This window comes from Acomys russatus, chromosome 15 (assembly GCF_903995435.1).
Source record: "Acomys russatus chromosome 15, mAcoRus1.1, whole genome shotgun sequence".
Taxonomy (NCBI): Eukaryota; Metazoa; Chordata; class Mammalia; order Rodentia; family Muridae; genus Acomys; species Acomys russatus.
In genome coordinates, this window is record NC_067151.1 from 56859240 (window position 1) to 56881086 (window position 21847).

Genomic DNA, 21847 nt, shown 5'->3' on the forward strand with positions numbered 1-21847 from the left:
CCCAGGCCCAGAAAGATACACATGGTATATACTCACTTATAATTGGACACTAGCCCAACAGAGATGTCCCCTGAGAGACTTTACTTAGCAGGAGATAGGGGTAGACACTGGGACTTCCTATTAGGACTCCAGGTGAGAGAGGTATCAGAGAATGGGGAAATAGAAGGATCCAGAGGATCCAGAGGATTCTAGAAGGATCTAGAAACCTATAAGAAGACCATCAAGGCTGATGGATCTGGACCCAGGGGGGATCTGCTCAAACTACTGTACCAACCAAGGACAATGCATCTAGTAAACCCTGACCCCTATTCAGACCTAGCCAATGAACAGCACATTCTCCACAGTGGTGTGGAGAGCAGGGACTGAGTCTGACAGAAACTCTGGTGCCTCGTGTTTGACCACTTCCCCTTGGTGGGGAGGCCTGGTGGGCACACAGAGGAAGAGTAAGCAGGCTATCAGGATGAGACCTGATAGGCTGTGATCATATGGTGGGGGGAGGAGGTCCCCTTCTGTCACAGACCTGGGGGAGAGGAATAGGATGAAAGAGGGAGGGAGGGGGGCAGGAAGATACAAGTGAGGGGATAACAATTGAGATGTAATCTGAATAAATTATTTAAATTATATTTAAAAAAAAAAAAAAAAAAGACAAGACAGGAGCTGGGTGGAGAACCTAGGACTTTATTGCAGTTCTCAGATTTGCCCAAAACATCTCCTGCTGGGCTTCATCCAAGGGCCACTCCAGGTAGGTCTTGGTGTTCATTATCTTGCGCAGTTTGCAGAAGCGCTGGGGGACGGCTTTTTTCTCAATGCGCTCCAGCAAAACCAGGATGGCCGCATCGTTGCTCTCATCGAAGAGCCTGAAGTGGGAGAAGTCCAGTTCGTACTTGCACCACTCGCTCCGGACGAAGTTCTCAGAAAGCACGAACACGGTTTTGTGGCTCTTTTCGATGGAGTCGATGATGTTGTCGATGATCCACTTACCAGGAACGAAGTCCCGCTTGTGGAGACACAGCTTGAAGGGCGGGTCAGAGTTTTCCAGCTGCTGGACCATGAGGTTCTCCACCCAGTAGGAATCCTGCTCGCTGTAGGAAACAAAGGCGTCATAGCAAACGTCCCTGCAAGGAGCTCTCTTGGGCTTCCTCTTGGCCTGAAGCCACGCCCACATCATTCGCAGGTACCATAGCCCATGGAAATGGTGGCACAGGCCACACACGAGCAGGATCAACACGAGAAGGGCGAGGCAGATGCCACACACTACGGCAGCCTGGTGGCACTCCAAGACTGAAGGCCGGGCGTCCTGAACCCTCTGGCCTTGCAGGCGGGGAGGAGAGTCACACAGGTAGCTGTCTGGCCAGTCAACCAAGACCTGGGCCACAGCTGGCCTCTCCAGTGTGAAGGACAGAAACTCGCAGGAGCAGACGAAGTGGTTGTCTCCTGCTTCCAGAGTCCCCAGTTTGGGGAAAGAATCAAGTTGGTCTTTAGAGAAAGTGCTTATTGCGTTCTCTCTGATCTTCATGACCAGTAACACAGGGAACAAGGAGGCATCCGGGAGCGTCTTCAGCTTATTTCTAGAAATATAGAGCTCTTGGAGCCGAGGCAAATACAAAGAAAACGAATCGAGATTGTTGTTACTAACGTCCAGCACCTCCAGTGTCTGGGGAATGCATGCTTTTATGACCTGTATCCTTGCACTAGACAAGTTCAGGAAACGCATCTTCGGTGGCCACTGACAAGTGTCCGGCATATGATGAAAACTGTTCCTGCTAATATCCAGCGCTGTCAGGTTTTTCAGAGTCAACAAAATCTCGCCTGTTTTTTCTATTGATCTCAAGTGATTCTGGCTCAAAACTAAGGTTTGCAGAGCAGGCCAGGCATCCTCACAGGCTGAGTTTTTCAAATATTCTTCAACCATCAAATTTTCACTGAGGTCCAAGAATTCTAATGATTTCAAATGCTGGGAAAACAAACAAGGAACCAGAAAAACCTTACTGTTTTCTACTGTGATTCGCTTAACTTTCTTCAGGAGGGAATATACAGTGCTCAGATCATAAAATAAGTAGAAATTAGGGATGTGCAACCTCCTTATCGTTACCGTTTGCACTTTACCTAGCTCCCTCACCACGTCTGACTCCGATGGGTGGAAATCCCCAACTCCATTGAGGGTGCAGTCGTCAAATTCTACCTCCGACAGTTCCGGAGTGTAAGGCAGCAGCTTCAGAAGTTCATTAAAACTTTTGTCAGTGAGAGCCGCATTTCGGAATGCTAGCTTTTTCATCGGGGACGTGGTTTCATCTACAGACAGTTCTGAAAAGTGGAAGCTGTTCAAGCTAGTGTCTCTCACTTCCAAATATGTCACAGAACTCAGAATATCAGCCAAAACCTGCAGCAGGAAAGCATGCTCCCTCAGGTGGAGGGTCAGGTGACGGAGGTCTTGAATCGACCTTAGACTGTTGGGCTCATAGCTCTGGAGACCTGGTGCTTTAACTTCAAGTTCATCAAGAGAAGTCAACCCAACAAAATCTATTCTCCTGATCCCACTGAAGGCGACAGTATTTCCTACCCTGAGGGTTTGTAAATTTGTGAGCTTGGAAAACAGTGACGTTTCGCCCAGTGTCCTGTAAGGATTTCCCATTAAGTTTAAGTATTTCAAAGAGGAAAGGGGCCTGAACCAGGAGGAAGACAAGTTAGTTAAGTGATTATTGGACAAGTCCAAGTGTTCAAGACTGCCCAGGGAATCAAAGGCGGCGTCCTCTATTGTGTTGATTCCACTGGACTCCAGCATCAGAGTCTGGAGGTTCACACACCCTCGCAGGTCACCATGGCCAATGTAGGTGATCTTGTTGTCAGACAGGTCAAGGCTCTTCACAGCTGCTGTGAGTCCTGAGGGTATAGACGTGAAAGACCTAGAACGGCCATCACATACACCAGCAGCAGCACATGACAGGGGCTCTGGAGCAGAACAGCCTTCCTTCAAGAGGCCTATCATGGCCACCACAGTCCAGAAGTTCCAAAGGGTAGGTAGCATCCTCCCAGATTTGACCTTAAAGCAAAGGAAGCACATGTGAGTGAGTGTGCCTGATGACGTGTCATGATTTTTACTCTTGTGTTCTCTCTCTCTCTCTCTCTCTCTCTCTCTCTCTCTCTCTCTCTCTGTGTGTGTGTGTGTGTGTGTGTGTGTGTGTGTGTGCAAGAAATAACTTAGAGGCAAATTGCAATGCATGAGTGAGGATTAAAAATTAATTTTCTGAGTCTGGACAGAGGGCTCAGAGGTTAAGAGCACTGGCTACTCTTTCCAGAGGTCCTGAGTTCAATTCCCAGCAACCGTATGTTGGCTCACAAGCATCTATAATGTGATCTGATGCCCTTTTCTGGCCTGCAGGTATACATGCAGGCAAAGTACTGTATACATAATAATAAATAAATTTAATTTTCTGATATATACAATGCCACTAGCAGATTTTGTCTGCCAATGAAGAAATTTTAAAAACACAACCATATGAGAGAAAAAGCAGAGCTCAATATAAAGGTGGGTTGAAAAATAAACTGTTGGGGGCTGGGTCTAGTACTATGTATACAAATGCTAATTTATGGGCCCCAAGATCTGGCTGCAAATGATGTTGTGTAAACTTTGCTCCCCACTTATCTCTGGTAGGTTAATAAAGTTGCTGACTGCCAACTACTGGACAGAATAAAGGTAGGTGAAACTTTGGTTCCAGGCTGGGGGTGGGTCTCAGGTAAAGACCATGAGACTGGGAAAAGCAGGGAGAGAAGAAGAAAGAAGAAGGAGAGAGGCGTGCCTGATGGAGCAGATCCAACCCAGACAACATATTGGCTAGCAACTTGAGGAGTGCCACTGGGAGGTAGGCAGATTGTCTTAGAAAATTAGTTTAAATCATACCTGCCCAGCTATTGTGCTGATGGCTTGTTTAAATAAACCAATAGGCTTCTGCCTCAATTACCAGAGGGGGCTAGCGAGGTCACAGAAAGGCCCTCCAGAGGTTAGTTTATACTTAACAACAAAGAACAAAGAAAGGCACAGAGGAATGGACAAGCAAGTAGTTAAAGAAATGAGTAGACGTGGCCGTGTGGGTTTCTAGTCAGTGGCTCCTGTTTTTAATGCTCATCAAGCCTGGCTCTTCCTTGGCTCATTGCTCCCTTGGCTCATGATCACACAGGACTCAGCCACCTTTCTCACTGGACACATGAACCAAATGAAGGTCTAGAAACAGCCTATTTTCTGACGAGAAGACCATCTCGTGCCCACTGACTCTGCCTTGCTCTTACAACTACCATACCAAAGGGATGTTTGGAGGCCTAGGCAGAGGGACCCAGCGGTTTGCTGAGTTGAGGGCCATCAGGCCATCAGAACCTTCTCTTCCTGCACAGGTAGGTCCAGAAAGCCGTGTCCAATGCCAGATGGGCTACTTAGATGAAAGTGAGTAAAGGGGTTTCGTTGACTTTGCGAGTACCCTTTCATGGGAGAATCCAACGCTTTTTTCCCCTGTACACCTGTATACACCTATACCTGTAGCTGTTCCGTGCAGCCACATGCCATTGTTGTGTGCCCTCAGTGAGGCAGCACAACAATTTTCCAAAACACTTTTTACACTTATTTGTTGTTGGGCGAGGGGCACACGTGTGCTGCAGCACAAGCATGGAAGTCAGGGAGCATTTGAGGAAGCCAGTTCTTCATTTCTACCATATGGATTCTAGAAATTGAACTCAGGTCATCAGGCCTGGTGGCAAGCAGCACTTTACTGTATATGTGTGAGTGTCTTGCCTGAATATACACATGTGCACCATGTGTATGCAGTGCCCTCAGAAGTGCCAAAAGAAGGCATGAGACCCCCCCTATAACTGGATGGGTGTTGGGAACTGAACCCAGGTCCCTTGAGAGAGCAGCAAATGCTCTTTACTTTCAATAATCCATCTCTCCATCCACAGCAACTTTCTTTTGATAACTGGTTGTGTGCATTTTCCCTTTCGATTTTTAGTGTCCTTATGAAATGTATCTCTTGAAATCAGCTGGTGATGGGCCTAGGATGTCCTTTGTCAGTAGAGTGCTTGGCTAGTGTGCATAGAAGACTTTGTTTGATCCACAGCCCTGAATAAATAGGGCGCATCAGTGCATGCCTCTGACCCCAGCACTCCAGAAGTAGGGACAGGAGGAGCAGTAGTTCAAGGTCCTCCACAGACACATGGTGAGTTCAAGGCCAGCCTATAAGGCACGAGACCATCTCAAAAAGATAAACCAGCAGATAATATCTAGGTTGTAGATGTGACGTCTTTTCTGACACTGTTAACCTGATCATTTAAATGAAGTCATCTTATTCAATATAATTAATATTTTGAGGCTTCCAATCATTGCATTATGAACTTTCTAAATTTTGTATTCTCTCTTGACTTTAAACTTATAGGTGGTTTTTCATTGAGCATTTATCAAGTTAAATGTTACTTTACTTATAAATTTAGAAGTTAAAAAAATAACTGGTAGCTTAGAAACTTCCAAAATATATTGTCAACATCTGGCAAATTTTGTAAAAATTAATTGAAAGTTTAAGGTGCAAGTGTTCTTTGCTTGGAACAGAAAGAAACTTCGAATGTGGTGAAATAAGACATTTTCCAATAGTCATGATTTTCGCTATTTCCCTTTGTGGGAAATAGCAAACCATTTGTTCTTTGCTAAAGATTCGGTAGCGTAGGCAAGACTTTCCAGTCAGATCAAAATCATCCAGCAAGCTGAGCATTTTACACCCAAAATAATTTCTCCTTTTGAAACCAGAAAACCCTTTTCCTGACATCTAAAATGTAAACACGGGCTTCTCCTTTATGGAACTGAGCCGGCTTCGTAAGGGGATCCACAGAGACCCCTTATTCAAAGAACTCTCTCAGTAAGTTCTAACCAGAGCTGCAACTCTGCAACTTCATTTCCAGAGATGAAGGAAGGCGGAGCAGTGAAGCCCCTACACGCAGAAGCAAAATCCCAGCTGGAAGAGAATAGTCTGCACCTTCTCGCGCGCCGACATCTTTTCCACTTCTTTTCCTAGTCTGAAACAGTGATTGCGGACACACCTCCTGCGAGTGAATGCCTTTACGCCAACCTCCGAGCCAGGACAAGAGAGGGCTGAGGACAAGAGAGGGTAGCCCTTTCCGGGAATGCTGGGACAGCGCCACCGTCCCCAGGAGAGTACTAGGGCTCAGGGACACTACAGGGGCTACTCTCTGCCACCCCGAGGCCAGGGAGGCTACAAAGACGCTAGTCACACAGCCGCGGGCTCCACAGTGGCAGCAGCTCTACCGGTGCCCCTCTCCTCTCTGGGTATCCCTTTTTCTTTCAGGGACTACAGCTGGACACATCTGTCCCCAAAGATCAAGCAGGGGCTGCTGCTGGAAACTTCTGTCACCAAAGCAGAACCGCCGGGGTGCAGGTGCATCGCGGTGGGAACCGGGTCCCTACACCGCGCAGCCACAGCAGCCGCCCTGTCGTCCCTGGCCCTGGTCAGGAAGTAATGCAGAGACCCCGCAGCGGGAACGACCGACCTACCTGGGAGACCTCCAGCAGCAGCTCCCGCACCCTCTGGCTACTTGGGTCCCTGGCCGGAGAGGACAGGGAAGTGCGGGAAGGGGATGTCCCCAGTCCAGAACCTGAACTTCCCGGTCGGCAGCACCGCCCAACTTGAGACAAGCGCCGCCCACAGGGGTCTGTCTGCACGGGGAGCCAAGCGTGGCACCAGAGGTTGGCAGGAGCAACAGGGCAGGGAAAACAGAACTGAAAGGCCAGAGGCTCCGTGTGGGATTCCCCAAGTGACCACCGAGACTGGGCAATCAAAATGAAAGTTGAGCATCCTACTGTAAGGTTTCTGGCCAGAAGAAGCTATTCTAAAGAGACACATTCTCCCTTTGGTTATTGGAATTCCTTCCAAGTGTCTCCTGTTGGGTGAAGTTAAGGGTTGCAAACACCGGAAGTTTTTGTAAAATCACCGTGAAGGAAAGACTGGAGGCCTGGACAATGTCTTGACCAAGGTGGCCTATTTATGGATACTTCTTGCCATATCTAAATTTGAACTTGTCCAAGGACAATACAGGAGGTAAACTTTAAACCCCTTCCCAGATCTAGCCAATGGTCAGAATATTCTCCACAGTTGAATGGAGAGTGTGATATGACTTTCTCACGTACTATGGTGCCTCACATTTGACCATGTCCCCCTGGAGGGGAGACCTGGTGGCACTCAGAGGAAGGACAGCAGGTAGCCAAGAAGAGACTTGATACCCTATGAGAATATATAGGGGGAGGTAATCCCCCTCAGGAACAGTCATAGGGGAGGGGAATAATGGGAAAATGGAGGGGGGGAGGAATGGGAGGATACAAGGGATGGGATAAACATTGAGATGTAACAAGAATAAATTAATTAAAAAAATGAAAAAAAAATTTGAACTTGTGACTTAAACTTGTGATGGTGGACTTAGGATGGGCGTGTCATGACCTCTTTATTTAGTCACCTTCCTGATGTGGCTACGCTGAATTCCTCTCCTGTCCTTAATCATTTAGATAGCTTATTGGTTGGGTTTATTTCTGGGTCTTCAATTTGATTCCATTGATCCACCTGTCTGTTTCTATGTCAGTACCATGCAGTTTTTATTACTGTTGTTCTACAGTACAGCTTGAGATCAGGGATGGAGATATTTCCAGAAGATCTTTTATTGTATAGGATTGTCTTAGCTATTTGGGTATTTTTGTTTTTCCATATGAAGTTGAGAATAGTTCTTTCGAGGTCTGTAGAGAATTGTGCTGGCATTTTGATGGGAATTGCGTTTAATCTGTAGCTTGCTTTTTGTAAAATGGCCATTCCACTGTTACTCCTACTGATCCATGACCATGGGAGATCTTTCCATCTTCTGATATCTTCTTCAGAGACTTGAAGTATTTTTCATACATGTTTCGCTTGCTTGGTTAGCGTTACACCAAGATACCCTGCTTTTCATGGCTATTGTGAAGGGTGCTGTTTCTCTAATTTCTTTTTCAGCCTTTTTGTCTTTTATATAAAGGAAGGCTACTGGTTTTTGTTTGTTTGTTTGTTTTAGTTGATTTTGTATCCAGCCACTTTGCTGAAGGTGTTTATCAGCTGTAGGAGTTCCTTGGTAGAATGTTGGGCATCACTTATATATACTCTCATATTATACATCTGACAAAGGGCTAATATCCAAAATACATAAAGAACTCAAGAAAGTAAACAGCACCAAATCAAATTATCCAATTTAAAAATGGAGTACAGAGCTAAACAGAATTCTCAACAGAGGAACATCAAATGGCTGGGAAACACCTAAAGAAATGTTCAAAGTCTTTAGTTATCAGGGAAATGCAAATCAAAACAACTCTAAGATTCCATCTTATACCTACAAGAATGTCTAAGATCAAAAATTCAAGTGACAGCACATGCTAGTGGGCATGTGGGAAAAGGGGAACCCTTCCTCCATTGCTGGTGGAGTGCAAACTTGTGCAACCACTTTGGAAATCAATCTGGTGCTTTCTCAGAAAATTGGGGATAGTGTTACCTCAAGACCCAGCTACACCTCTCCTGGGCATATACCCAGAAGATGCTCCACCATACAACAAGGACATTTGCTCAACTATGTTCCTAGCAGCTTTACTTGTAATAGCCAGAATCTGGAAGCAACCTAGACGTCCCTCAATCGAAGTATGGATAAAGAAACTGTAGTACATTTGCACAATGGAATGCTATTTAGCTATTAAAAACAAGCAGCTCTTGAAATTTGCAGGCAAATGGATGGAACTAGAAATGATCGTCCTGAGTGAGGTAACCCAGACCCGTAAAGACGTGCATGGTTTATACTCACGTATAAGCAGATATTACAGGACAGCCACACTATAATCCACAGACCTAAGGAAGCTGAATAACAAGGAGGAGCCTAGGGAGGACGCTCAATTCTCATTCAGAAGGACAAACAGATCAGACATGGGAAGCAGTTGAAGAGAAGGAACAGGATGGGAGCCTACCTCAGAGGTCCTCTGAAAGGCTCCACCTAGCAGGGGATCGAAGCAGATGCTGAGACTCACAGCCAAACTTCAGGGTGGAAAACTGGGAGTCTTATGGAAGAGCTGGGGAATAGAGGGACCTGGAGGGGTCAGGAGCTCCACAAGGAGACCAATGGAGCCAAGAAATCCAGGTTGGGGGGGGGGGGTTATGGAGGGTGCTATTAACCCCATTCGTGCATTCTCTCCTACTTCTGTTTGGTGGGTTGGAAAGGAGGTAGAAGCAGCTAAGAATCTAAATAAAGTAGGTTTTTGAAAAATAGAAGCCTACACCTAGGCTTCCTCTAGGAACGGAGCCATACCCAGATTGTGTGGAAATGCTGGCAAAGCCCCACCCCACGGTTAGCTCCTTAGAGAAAGTTTTGTTTTGGTTTTGGTTTTTAAGCATCTGACAGAATCTTCAAGTTGTGGCCCTGTGAAAGATTGTGGTGTGACATCTGGGAAATACTGAGTTAAGTTTGCCTGGATGCTGTTCCATGTCGCAGGCTGGCCTTCCTCACCTGCTGTGACAAAGGGACTTAAAGACAGGTGGTTTCTTTTTGGCTCACAGTTTTGAGAACACAGTCTACCCATGATGAGGAAGGTAGGCCAGCAGGAGTCAGAGGCTGCTGATCACGCCGCGTCCTTAGGCAAGAGCAGAGTGGTGGGTGCTGGTGCTGTGTTCCCCTCTCTTTGTATTCAGTCTGGAATCCCACAGGCTGCTGCTGCTGCTGCTGCTACCCATGTTCAGGGTGGGTCTTCTCTTTTCAGTGAAGCCTCTCTCAAAATGTCCTCAGGGTATACCCGGAAGTGAGTTCCCTATGCACTTCTAAATAAATAAAATTGGCAATGAAGATTAACCATCACACACTCCTTCCCGCCACTGGTGCATGTTCAGTAAAAGAACAAGTGCAGATGTGTGCAGTTCAAAGGGAGCCAGTGTTTCTAGACCAAGCCATATCCTCAGAGTGTCTGGATATTTTGTACTAAATTCAAGGCATCTAGTGAGGGCCAGGCATCCCTTTGAAGGGGACACTTCAGTGTTCAACCATCAAAGCTGCACGAAGATCCCAAGCCTAACTTTAAGAATGTGTCAGAAATAACCTGTCCGGTAGGTCTTGACACTTTAACCCGTGAGTTTCCAACTGCACATCTCAAGTTCTGCCACCCTGGAAAATCCTCCAGGGCTAAGCTCTGCTGGTCTGGCAGCTTCCACTGGGCCTGGGCTGAGCTTGCTGTTCCCAGTGCCAGTCACCCTGGTCCTCCTCCAGCAACTGATTTGCAAGTGCTACTGTTCTGTCACTCGAGGTGTTCTCACTGCCCCAGGCTGTCTCAGTGTTGGTTTGCACTGAGTCAATGGTAAGGTTTTCTTCTGTTTCCTTTCATCTGATAAGAGGAATGGCAGTTTTCACTTTGGAAAATTTGGGAAACTATCTAAATTTTGGTGATTAAAACTATTTTGTATGTTCACCCAAGTGACAGGTCTACATGCATTTCAGGCTTCTGGGCACTCAGAAGCATCTGTCTTAACTCAGACACAGAGTGTGTAAAGAAGTCCCGTCAGATTTTGGTTGTTGTTGTTGTTTTGCTTTGCTTCGAGTTCTGGTGTTGGGGATTGGAGCAAAGATGTCACATGTGCTAAACACATACTCTGTCCAGGAGTTAAAACCCCAGCACCAATAGTTTTTATTTTCCTTTTTAGAGGACTTACATTCCAGGAATATGAAGTTGAAGAGAGTTGAGACAATACAGAGAAACAAACAAACAGAGTGAGGGGAGGAAGAGAGGGAGAGTAGAGGATAGGAGAGAGAAGTGAGGGAGAAGGGGGTAGGGAGAGAAGAATGGAGGGAGGGAGGAAGCAAAGGAAGGAGAGAGGGAGAGAGGGAGAGAGGGGGGAGATAACCCTGAGTTTCTTATACTAGAAGGGTCAGTCCATAGATGATGAATGAGGAGAGCTCCTTTAGGTTGGAACCAAATATAGAAGACTCCCAAAGACAAGGCAAATAGTTTTCATTCATTGAATAAATTCTTTTAAGCCATTAAAAAAAAAGGGGGGGGGTTGTGTAGCAATGTCTTGAGTGGATGTAACAACTTTCAATAAAGTGCTGTTTAGCCAATAAACTGGGCAGAAGGATAGGAAGTGGAAGGAGGGACTTCCTGGAGAGTGGGCAGAGATAAGTTTGACAGTTGAGAGGGGAGGAAGGTTGAGAGTGGATCAGGAAAGGGAGAGAAAATGGCTGGAGGATCACCATAGCGGCAAATGTTCGGGGTTTTATATGTTATGAGGTTTAGAGTAGTTTGTTTATGTTAGTTTAGGAGTAGATTTGTGTCAGTTTAGATTCTGCCCAGCGTAGTGCTGGCAGCTTTAAAGTACGTTTCAGACACTGTGTCAGAGTTATTAGCCATCTTAGGCCGAAACAATACATTTTACTGTAACAGGGAGTTTCCAGATCCACACTGAGTGGCTGGATGGAAATCCCCAGGGCATGGATTTTGCTCTTCCGAATGGAAGTACACCAGCCTCCAGGATGCAACAGGCATCTATCCAGCACCCCTTGCGTCATACATTGTCTCCCCTTCCCAGAGCTTAAACTGGGCACTGATGACTAAAGTGTAGACACCTGAAACAGTGGTGACAGACACAGGAACTGCAAGGGACAGAACTGAACAGTGGTCTCTTGACCTAACCAACTTACTAGTTTGGTGATCTAGCAGCTGTCCTCATTTCAAAAGGACCCCTTCCCCCACCCCCTAAAATCTGACCATTTGGTATCCCTATCTAAACACCAAGCAGAAAAATATGAAAAGTAAGCAGGGCTGCCAGCCTGCATGCAGATGGGAAAGATGAGTCATTCAAAACCACGACACATGACCTGTGTGGCTTCCTGTTTTGCTTAGGTTTAGCTCCTAACTATTACGTGTAACTAGAGTGCAGTGTGCACCAGTCAGAGTCACAGACAAGACCATCACCAACTTCTTGGCTAGTGTTATTGAGCAACTAAGAAGGAGTTCCCCAAGTTATGTGAATGGAATGGTTTACTGCATGTGTGTCTCTCGATGGCTAAGAAGTTGTTGTCCTCTGAGCAATTTATAGACCATTGTATTTGACCCAAAAATAAGTTTCTATAAGATCTGTAACGAGCATTTGCATATTTTATGTTATGGGATGCATGGGGGTATGAATTTGGGTGTTGTTGTTGTTGTTGTTGTTGTTGTTGTTGTTTTGTCTTGCCTCTGTGCTGAGCCAGGTCCCCATGCACACTAGACAAACACTGCCACTCAGCTATATACTTTTTCCTACATATTTGATTTTTAACATATCTATTGTTTTATGATTTCATACACACATATATAATATTCTTTGAGACTTTTTTTTTCCTTAAAGGATTTGTCACATCTCAGAGAATTTTAGCTAACTAGAGTAAAAGTCAGACTTAAAACTCCAATTTAAAATGCATACATCCCTGTAGAGCCCTCACCTATATATGTAGAATTAGATACAACTAACTGCAAATCAAAAATATACTTTTTACTTCCAGAGGATTTCCAGAAAAGCAAAACTTGAATTGACACATACCAACCACTGTGCCAAATGCATGTGAATGAAGGGGCACATGGGCACACTCTGCAGTAGCCTAACACTGCTTCAGAAAATTCTGTTTCCTCTGTAGTGCTCACCCCCCTCACCCCCATCCCACACTTGATCAGCACATTTGTTTCAGATCAGTCAGCCCTCCGCATCCTTGGGTTCTACTTCCACTAATTCACCCTACCCTTGCATTAAAAAAGAATCAGAAAAATTGTGTCCACACTGAGCATGCGCAGGCTCCTTCCTTGTCTGTAGCCCGCCCCCCCAAGCACTATACAGATCTTTACACAGTATTTACATTGCATTAGGTGCTGTAAGTAATCTAGAGGTGACCTGAAGCATTTGGGAGCATAGTTTACACATGTATACCAGGCCATTTTAGATAAGAAGCCCTTGTGAACTGCGAGGGACAATTATAGTTTGTTATACTTAGTGGGTTTTTTTTTTTTTTTCCTTTGTAGAAGCATATGTTGAAATATTTGTATCTTTTCTTAAAACATTTACAAGGAACTAAAGTTCATTATATTTATATTAACTCAGAAAAAAGTTTGATTCATGTAACTGAAGCACGTTTAAAGAATATGTCATATAGTACATATATAAATGAACTTTAAAATGCTTAAAAGTTTAATTAAGTTCTTCGTGCTAGGACTGGCTGTTGCAAGCACTCAGGAGGCTGAGGCATGAGGATTCAAGTTGTGGGTTGCAAGGAACCATGGAGCTGTCTTGGCCTAGCTGCCTTGAGAGGCATGCATCGTAGCTTTTTTCAGGTTAGAGTCCATGGCTCCTAGGGCACAATGTGCCTTCCAGTTCCTGAGAGACAGACACACTGCCTCAGGCAGTGAAGTGTGTGGGTCACTTTGTTTTTCTCTGTATATTCTCTGAGAAGTCAAGGAAGTGTGGAATCCTGACGGGACAATTGTTCTTGCCTGCCCTGTAAAGTTTGCAAATGTCATTGTATCCTGGCAACTACAGCTGTATTGATCCTGGGCAGTGCTGTTGTATTCTGTTTCTGATAAAGGTAGAAAAAGTCTGATTGCTCTGAATAAAATTGTCAAAGGCTCTTCTTTGCTGTGGCCCCTCCAATTGGCCTGATTTAATTCCTTATCAGGGCCATATCGGGTGACATTGACCCAGTAAGTAAGCATGGGCACTTTCAGGAGGTCTAACTAGGCTACACAGCAAGGTCTGTCTCAAAGAGGGAGAGCAAACAAAAGATAGCTCATCCTGCTAAGTTTGTAAATACTAATAAATGTAAGGCAGCGTCTCTTTTTAAATGTTACTTAGATTTGGGGATGTTTCCAAATAGGTAATTAAAACTGAAAAGCTGAAGGAAGAACAAGTTCCTAACTGTCCAACTTAGGAAATTGCAACATTAACTGGTAAATAAAGCTGAAGCAAAGTCCCGAATTTTCTCTCCTACAGAGAAAAATGTTCAAGGACTTTGGAAAGGAGGCAAAGACAAAATTAAGTGTGGGTTCCTTAAAGTAAACTGTTCCCACCACGCCTCTTTTTTTCTCCTCACACCAAGCTGCTAGCCAGCATTCTTTCTCTCCCCTGGGAACGGCATACGGTCCTCTGGTCTGGACCTGCCATGGCCAGTGCCTCCTGTCTAATCTGGTGTGTCCCTTGCTGTCCTGGGCTCCTGTATAGCAGCTATGCCTACATATCTGGCACCCAGCAATCCCAGACTGCTTAGATTACCGAGAGATCATTTGTATTAAATCATCTTGTGCGGTGAGGGTAACTCTATCTTTCCTATGGATCTCATGGTATTCTGCACAAAGCAGCGTTAGTGGTACAACTCACCTCCCTAACCAGGTGTTTCCACCTCAGTCAGGTGTGAGAAAACAGTTCCTCTGAGGCATGGCCTCCTGTCAGCTGCCCACACTGTTCTGTGCCTCTTTGTCTCTGTCACCTCCTAGACTCGTTGGCCGTTCTCTCCCTGAGATCGTCTCAGCCTGGGCAGCTTCTTTCAGGGATCTTGACCTCTGTACGCTTTCTGCTTCATGCCATCAGCAGGATGTGGTCAGTGCTTACACTGGTCTACCCTTCAAAATGACTCACTCAGCCCACTTGTTTCTTAGTCAGGGTCCTAACACCGATCCCGACACCTATTACCTGTCCCTGTCAGTCACGATCCTCAGACTTGTGATGTTATGTTTCTCTCCCTGTCACTCTTATTCCTTCTCCATTGCATCTCGGTGGACATCTGGCATCTGGAGCCTCTTGAATACTTAGTTAGCTTAATTCCCATGGTACCAGCCGCCCCACATTCATTTCTACAGGCACCTCCCGAGCTAGAGAGCTGACTTGGAACAAGCACGCCATTAACGGTGTGTACCCGCTAAGCCATTGATAACGCACACTGCAGACTCCTTTCAACAGTGTGGAGCACAATGTGCCCCTGTCCATGCCCCCGTACTCTTATCACTCACCACTGTTAGGAGTAACTCTTCAGAGATCGGTTTCCTTCAAAGGGTGGCTTCCTGCCACCTTGCACCAGGTTGACTATCAGCCTAGGATCTTAGCAGTACAGGAATTCTCAGCACATAACTTGCACACACTAGGATACACACGACACACAGCAACAATAGCTGTGCAGAAAAGAAGTAAAAAATAAAAACAAAAACAAAAACAGGAAATCTTCCCTGACACTGTACGGCTCAGAAGTTAAAAGGCAAGAGAAGACAGACTGAAATGGAAAAAAAAAAAAAAAACAATCTCTCTTCTTTCACTGTCTTTAATTTTTGTTTATGTGTACGTCTGTGTCTGTGTGCACGCATGTGCAGGTAAGTGCAGTGCCTATGGAAGCCAGAAGAGGGTGTCAAATTCCCTGGTATTGGAGTTAGAAGAGGTTGTGAGCTGCCCAAAATGTGTGCTAGGAACTGACCTCTGGGCCTCTGCAGCCACAACAAGCTTCACTCACTGAGCCATCTCTCCTGCCCACACATCCGCCTTTATGTTAGAGATGCCCTCACAAGCTTATGCAGTTTGCTGCTCAGTCAACTGGGCCTTGTTTTTATGTCCAGGCTTCTATACATCTGTGGCTGTGAATTAGTGGCAAGCAATCAACTGTGACATCATTTTCTAGGATCTCTTCCCTGTCTTGCCCTGAGGGTGTGAGATGCTGTATTTAAGGTTTTTCCATAACGCGTGTCAGATTCTCCTCATCTACATGTCAGAGCCTTACCGGCACCCACGTCATGGAGAGACAGTCACGTGTTCCACAGCGCTCCATGACGCACTTAGTCATCACAAGCTAACAGGAGGCAAATCCCCTTTTTCTTCAAGTGAGTTTGGTGGGTGGGGTGGAGAGCACATGTAAGTCCTCCTATGCTTCAGGGGTCCCAGTACTGCTTGTAGGAACTAGCCTTGAAGTAAATGGTCTATCCATGTGACACAAAGAAAAGTATTGCTACATGCAGGCTATGTTGTTTTGGTCTGCTATCTTGAAACAAATTTTAATTTAAAACATTATATGTTGTGTGCATGTGTGTGTGTGTGTGTATACACACATGCATGTGCACACCATGACACATTTGTAGAGAGCAGAAGACAACATGTAAGAATCAGTTGCTACTTCCACTGTGTGGGTGTCAGGGACTGAGCTCAGGTCATTAGGCTTAGTGACAAGCATCTTTGCTGGTAGAGCCAAGACACCAGACCCCAAACAAAGCAATTTTAATGCATGTGAACAACAGATTCTATAGTGGGAGAAACACTTGGACATTTGAAGGCTCACTTTTCCAGACAGAGCCCAGTTACGGGTATTACAGGCCATAGGTTTATCAATGCTCCCACATCAAGTACACTTCCACAGGGGTGGGCAGTCTGATCACTTGAGGGGCGTGGTATAGACAATGTGATCACTGGGAGGGAATAGACAGTGTGGTCACTGGGAGGGGAGTGGACAGTCTGATCAATGGGGGGCAGGGTTGACACAAGTGTACCTCTGTAGAGCACCCTTCTCCAGCAAGCATGATCACAGACCCTGACTCTTTACTTTCAGACCTTGTTCTGGAGGGTCTTGGGAGTAAGTTTTAGACTTGGTATGAAATTCTTGGAATATGCTTACACACAAAACAAACACAGTAAAAAGAATGCTGGCCAGAGTCAATGTCAAAAAAGAAAACGTGAGCACACACAAGAACGGCTTCTCTGCCCTTGATTTGGGAAAAGGCCTTCATCGTCGTCCTTGGCTTAGAGACACAGCCTCACCGAAAAGCCCAGGCTGGCCTCAAACTCACTACTTTAGCCTCCCAAACTCTAGGGTTACAGGTGCAAGAGGTCATTGACAGGCACATGGGCAACTGTCCAGCAGCCACACTACTGAAGAAAATGTCCCCTGCACCCACAATCATTAACTGCCACTGGGTTTCCAGGGAAGTGAGACAAACGCAGCCCATAGATCACAAGGGTGGGTTATACTTTATTCGGAGGGCTAGCAGAAGGCAGCAGCTTAAAACCTGAGAAACAAAACACCTAACCACCCATCACCTCCAGCCAGCAGGCTCTCCAGCAATGACTCTCAACCTTCTCAGTACAGTCAATACAGTCCCTCGTGTTGTGGTAACCACAACCATAAGGTTATTTTGTTAGTATTATGCTATAATTTTGCTACCGTTATGAATCATAATGTAGATATTTATAAAGACAGAGATTTGCCCAAGGGGTCGCTACCCACAGGTTGAGAACCACTGGTCTACAGGGAAAGGAACAAAGGTATCCAATCAGAGTTCAGTCTCAACCTCTACTGGGGTGGCCAGCTATGTTCATGAGACATGGGAAATCTATGTCTCTCATGCTCCTGACCACCCCTTGCACGTACCTATCTCTGGACACTTAGGCTCAGGCGTTCCTTTGGAATGTTGAGTCTGGTTAGTATCTGCCAGTATCAGCCACGCACTCCTCCGGTAGGCACTGCGTTAGAACAAGCAAGCAGTTTATAGTGTATTATTGGTAAGCTATTAATACCACATACATACAGACTCCTTTCTACAACGTGGATACAAATGTGTCCAGATACTATGAGTTAAACCTCCCTAGCCCCTGTCAATCTTTTCTTCTTCCTTAACCCACTTGCTAATTTCTTTCTTCTCAGGCAAGCGGTTGATGAAGCTCATAGGTGGGTCTCTACATCCTTGGGTTTCCGAGTCTCTCCGTATCAGATGGAGAGTCATACCTGCCCCAACCCTTCTAATTGAAGCACAACAAGAATCTTGTCCCCTTCTTTTTTTCAAGACAGGGTTTCTCTGTGTAGCCTTGGCTGTCCTAGACTCGATTTGTAGACCAGGCTGGTCTCAAACTCACAGTGATCCGCCTGCCTCTGCCTCCCAAGTGCTGGGATTAAAGGCGTGCACCACCACATTCAGCTGTCCCCTTCTTATAAGGGGAAAAAGCAGCTTGGGTGCAGCCATGAGAGATCTGAGCACGGATGCTAACTGCCCCTGGAGTGCTGGGTGAGCTGCCCAATGAAGCTCAGACACTACTTACACATCAACTTGTCACTTCAAAATCTGAGCATTGCTGAGCTCTCTCTCTCTCTTATGTCCCTATTTTTTCTGTTTGACAAAACCCCAAAGCTGGAAGTCCCCTGCTGCCTGCTTTCTTTGACTCACCCAAGCACTTGACTGTGTTTCTTCAGACACCCCTGCCTTCTCCACAGGGCATGTCAGGCTTGGTCCACACCCCTTCAGCCACAGGCAGGCTCTGCCTCCTTTATCCCCTCTGGGAACTTTTCCTTTGCATCCCAGAAAAGCTCAAAGCCATTCCAAGAAATCATTTCAGTTCTCACTTAGGAACCGGCCACACCCTTCCTTTCTTTCCTGTCTCAGTAAAAGACGGGAGTCCTTCTAGGAGCATCAGCACCCCCTATCCTGACCTAGGTGCTGCCAGGACTCTTTGATTATGACCCATGTGTGCTTGCTCTCTCCGCCCACCTCATATATTTCCTACAACTCCACCTCGGCCACATGCACTCCTTATAGTGCATACCTTAAACCCCTACACACACACACACACCACCTCCATCATCTCCAACCATTCTCTCAAACATCATCAGCACCAAGTCTACCATGCCTACCATCTTTATGTGCCCTGTTACTATCACCAACACTCTCACCACGACAATTCCATCAACCCCATTACTGTCATCACCTCTGTCAACTTCACTTCTATGCACTCCACTGTCACCACCACCTCCATTACCTCCACTGCCATCTCTCCACCATGGCCACCACCATCTGGACCAGTGCTACTAGCAGCAGCAGCTCTACGTCATCACCACCCCTGACACAGCCTCCACCAGCTCCACATGCATAGACAGCTCTGGATCCTCCCTTAGGTTTCCCCTTTCCTTACTCTTCAACTTACACAAGTGGTTTTTCTCTTCAGTGCTTGATGCTTGTGTGACTATACACTGTGCCACAAACAGCAATATAGATCTCCTCACTACTAACCCTAGTAACTTTGTGCATAATAGATGTTTTATATATGTGTATATGCATGTATATATGCATGTATGTATGTATGTATGTATCCCAGTGTACTTGCTGTATATATGTGTGTGTGTCCTGTGTGTGTATATATATATATCCAGTGTATTTACTGTGGTAGGCAGGGAAGGAGGGAGGGGGGAGAGAGAGAGAGAGAGAGAGAGAGAGAGAGAGAGAGAGAGAGAGAGAGAGAGAGATATCACATAATGGGAATGGAGAAGTGGAGAGTAAATTCCACTGAGACCCCATCTTGAGCTAAAATCTGTTTTGCTTTTTTTTCTTTTTCTCTTAGGCCATTATTAAACAATTTTATAAGAGGGGTATTATCTTCTTTTTAGCCAACAGATGCTCAGAGAGTTTAGAAACTTACCAAGTAACAGCTGGGATTGGGCTGTTCCATCCGATTGTGTACATCACTGGCTGTCCTGAGACCAACCTCCCAACCTCCATAACCTACTCAATCAGTGGTCCATAGCCACACATGCAGGTAGTACAAGAGGCCGGAGTTTTTATGATGTGTACGTGTCTTCCCATTTTGCTGTAAGTTCTCCTTACAGGACTGTTGCCCAACAGATTTTGCACAATTCAGCTGCAATTGCCACACATGAACATTCCGAGCCAAATAAAGCCTGCCTGAAACAATGTCATTTATGATTTTAGGTCTAAGATGGAGGCGAATGATAATTAAATCATGGCTCAAGTATGATATTCTGCTCCAATAACAGATGGGTTTTCTCGCTGCCTAAAGCAAGCTATGTATAATAGCTCAATCAAAATGCTGAACAGAAGGAGCTCAGTAATGGTAAGTTGTCATCATCATCCTTGGCCTGCAGGTTGTAGCTTTCATTGCAGATCTAAGATGTATGCCCTTTACTTTGTCACTAAGGGAATTAAAGCTAAATGTTGCTTTTAAAACAAAATCCCAGTCATTCAATTTTACCAAGGAAGGGTGAGAACCTACTAGCTCAGAGAGGCAGAGAAAGCACCCAGCTGACCTTCTGTCTTCATCACCAACCAAAACGGGGGGAAAAAAACCCTTCTCCACACTGTCTTACATACCCTTCATCTCCATGTCCCTCCAGCCTGTGTTTACTTATGTCCACTTACTGTCAGCTGGTTGCTTGCTCCCCCTCTTGACCTATGGTTGACTTTAATCCTGTGTACAGAAAGCTCTTGGATTAAAGGTGTGTGCTAGGGCAGAGCCACACCACAACTCGAAACAGGTTTTTCCAGTATACAATCTCGGGGTTCATAGTGTGACTGAATATCTTGAGAGACTAATCACTGATTTAAATCAGTCCCTGGACCCTGGGCAGCCTTCAGCAGTGGCCCACATGCCTCAAATCCAGAGCTGTGTCAGCTGACTACTGGGTCCCAGAATGATGTCCCACTCCCAGCCCTGCCAATAACCCAGCCTCCACCGCATTGATTGCTGGGGCAATGAAGCACGAACCAGAAGGGTAAGCTCTGTTAGGCAGACTCAAGCTTAAATTGTGACGGTTCCATCTACAGGCTGTGTGACTGGGCAGATAGATCACAAAACTTGGTTTTCACATCTGGGAAGTAGAACTCGTTCTTGTCCACAATACAAGGCCCCAGGACCAAACGAACACTCTAGTGTTTTCAAGAAAGGCTTTACAATTTAAATTAGTTTCATCTCTAGTTTGCAGTTCATCTAGTCAGTCTAGTCAAATTGTTGAAAGATTAGGATAAAAAGGATGGGAACATCAGGGTATCAAGCTTTGTTTACATTTACCTTCTCTGAGCAGATATCAAAATTTGCTAAGTGTGGCAATTCCCAGCAAGACCACTTCACCAGCCCTGAGCATGTCCCGGGTGCAAAAGGGCTGAGTTCCACCTCTGCTTCGTTTGAACACTATGACTCTGCTATGAAAAATAATAGTCCAGAGGGAGCTCTGGAGGAGCATCTGGCCACATGAAGAGCACTGAAATGCAGCCTCTGAGCTATCTTGCTAGCTGTGAAATCTGGATCAAGTCATCAGAGCTGGGAAAAATGTGGTCCGGGCACAAATGGTGCCTGGTGTTTGTAAGAGCTGGTTACAAGTTGGACTGCTAAGAACAGCCAAATAATATGCTTACTTTGTGGAAAACAGGGTAGAAAATCAAAACTACCTACCCATATGCATGTAGAAACACAAGGCAGAAGAGTGCTGCTGCTGCTACTACTATTAATAATAATAATAATAATAATAATAATAATAATAATAATAACAATAATAATAACAATAGTAGTAGTAGTATGGCATAAAGTACATAGTTATGGGCTGAGTTAGAAAGGGAACTGTAGGTCAGCTGGCAGAAGAACATCTAGACTTATGAAATTGCAGTGCTCCAAAGCTATGTTGGCAAAGGATAAAAACTATTTTTAAAAAGTAACAATGTGAATGGATGGAGACAGCTAGATTAAATTTTGACCCACTTTTCCTAAAAAGCTTTTGTTTCTAAGAACATATACTGATTGCCAGGAAAATTACCAGGGAACAATCTCTCCCCCCATCCCCCAGTCTCTATCCCTCCCTCCCCTGCCCCCTTCTCCTTCTTCCTCTCTCTTCCCTCTCCACCCTGTGCAGTCAATTCTCCACTGCTCTTTCTCTGAGGGCATCTATGATGCAGAGCAAACAGTGGACCAGAACTGTCCCGTCGTTTGACTCTTGAGGAAACCGACTTCCTCAACAGCTATTACTTGAGGGACCTGGAAAGAACAAACTA

The 21847-nt window shown here is 45.5% G+C and overlaps 1 protein-coding gene across 1 annotated transcript; it reads right to left on the minus strand.

The window, feature by feature from the left end:
- Window positions 1–659: 659 nt before the first annotated feature.
- Window positions 660–6766, minus strand: Tlr2 (toll like receptor 2). Its single transcript, XM_051157364.1, has 2 exons — window positions 6545–6766; window positions 660–3040 (listed from the first exon to the last, which is right to left on the minus strand). Exon 2 carries the CDS (start codon window positions 3023–3025, stop codon window positions 671–673), a length of 2355 nt encoding a protein of 784 aa, XP_051013321.1. The 5' UTR covers window positions 3026–3040; window positions 6545–6766; the 3' UTR covers window positions 660–670.
- Between the last annotated feature and the right edge of the window lie 15081 nt (window positions 6767–21847).

Bases quoted from the DNA above. Each gene is read 5' to 3' on its own strand.
- Tlr2 (XM_051157364.1), bottom strand. From the start codon at position 3,025: ATGCTACCTACCCTTTGGAACTTCTGGACTGTGGTGGCCATGATAGGC.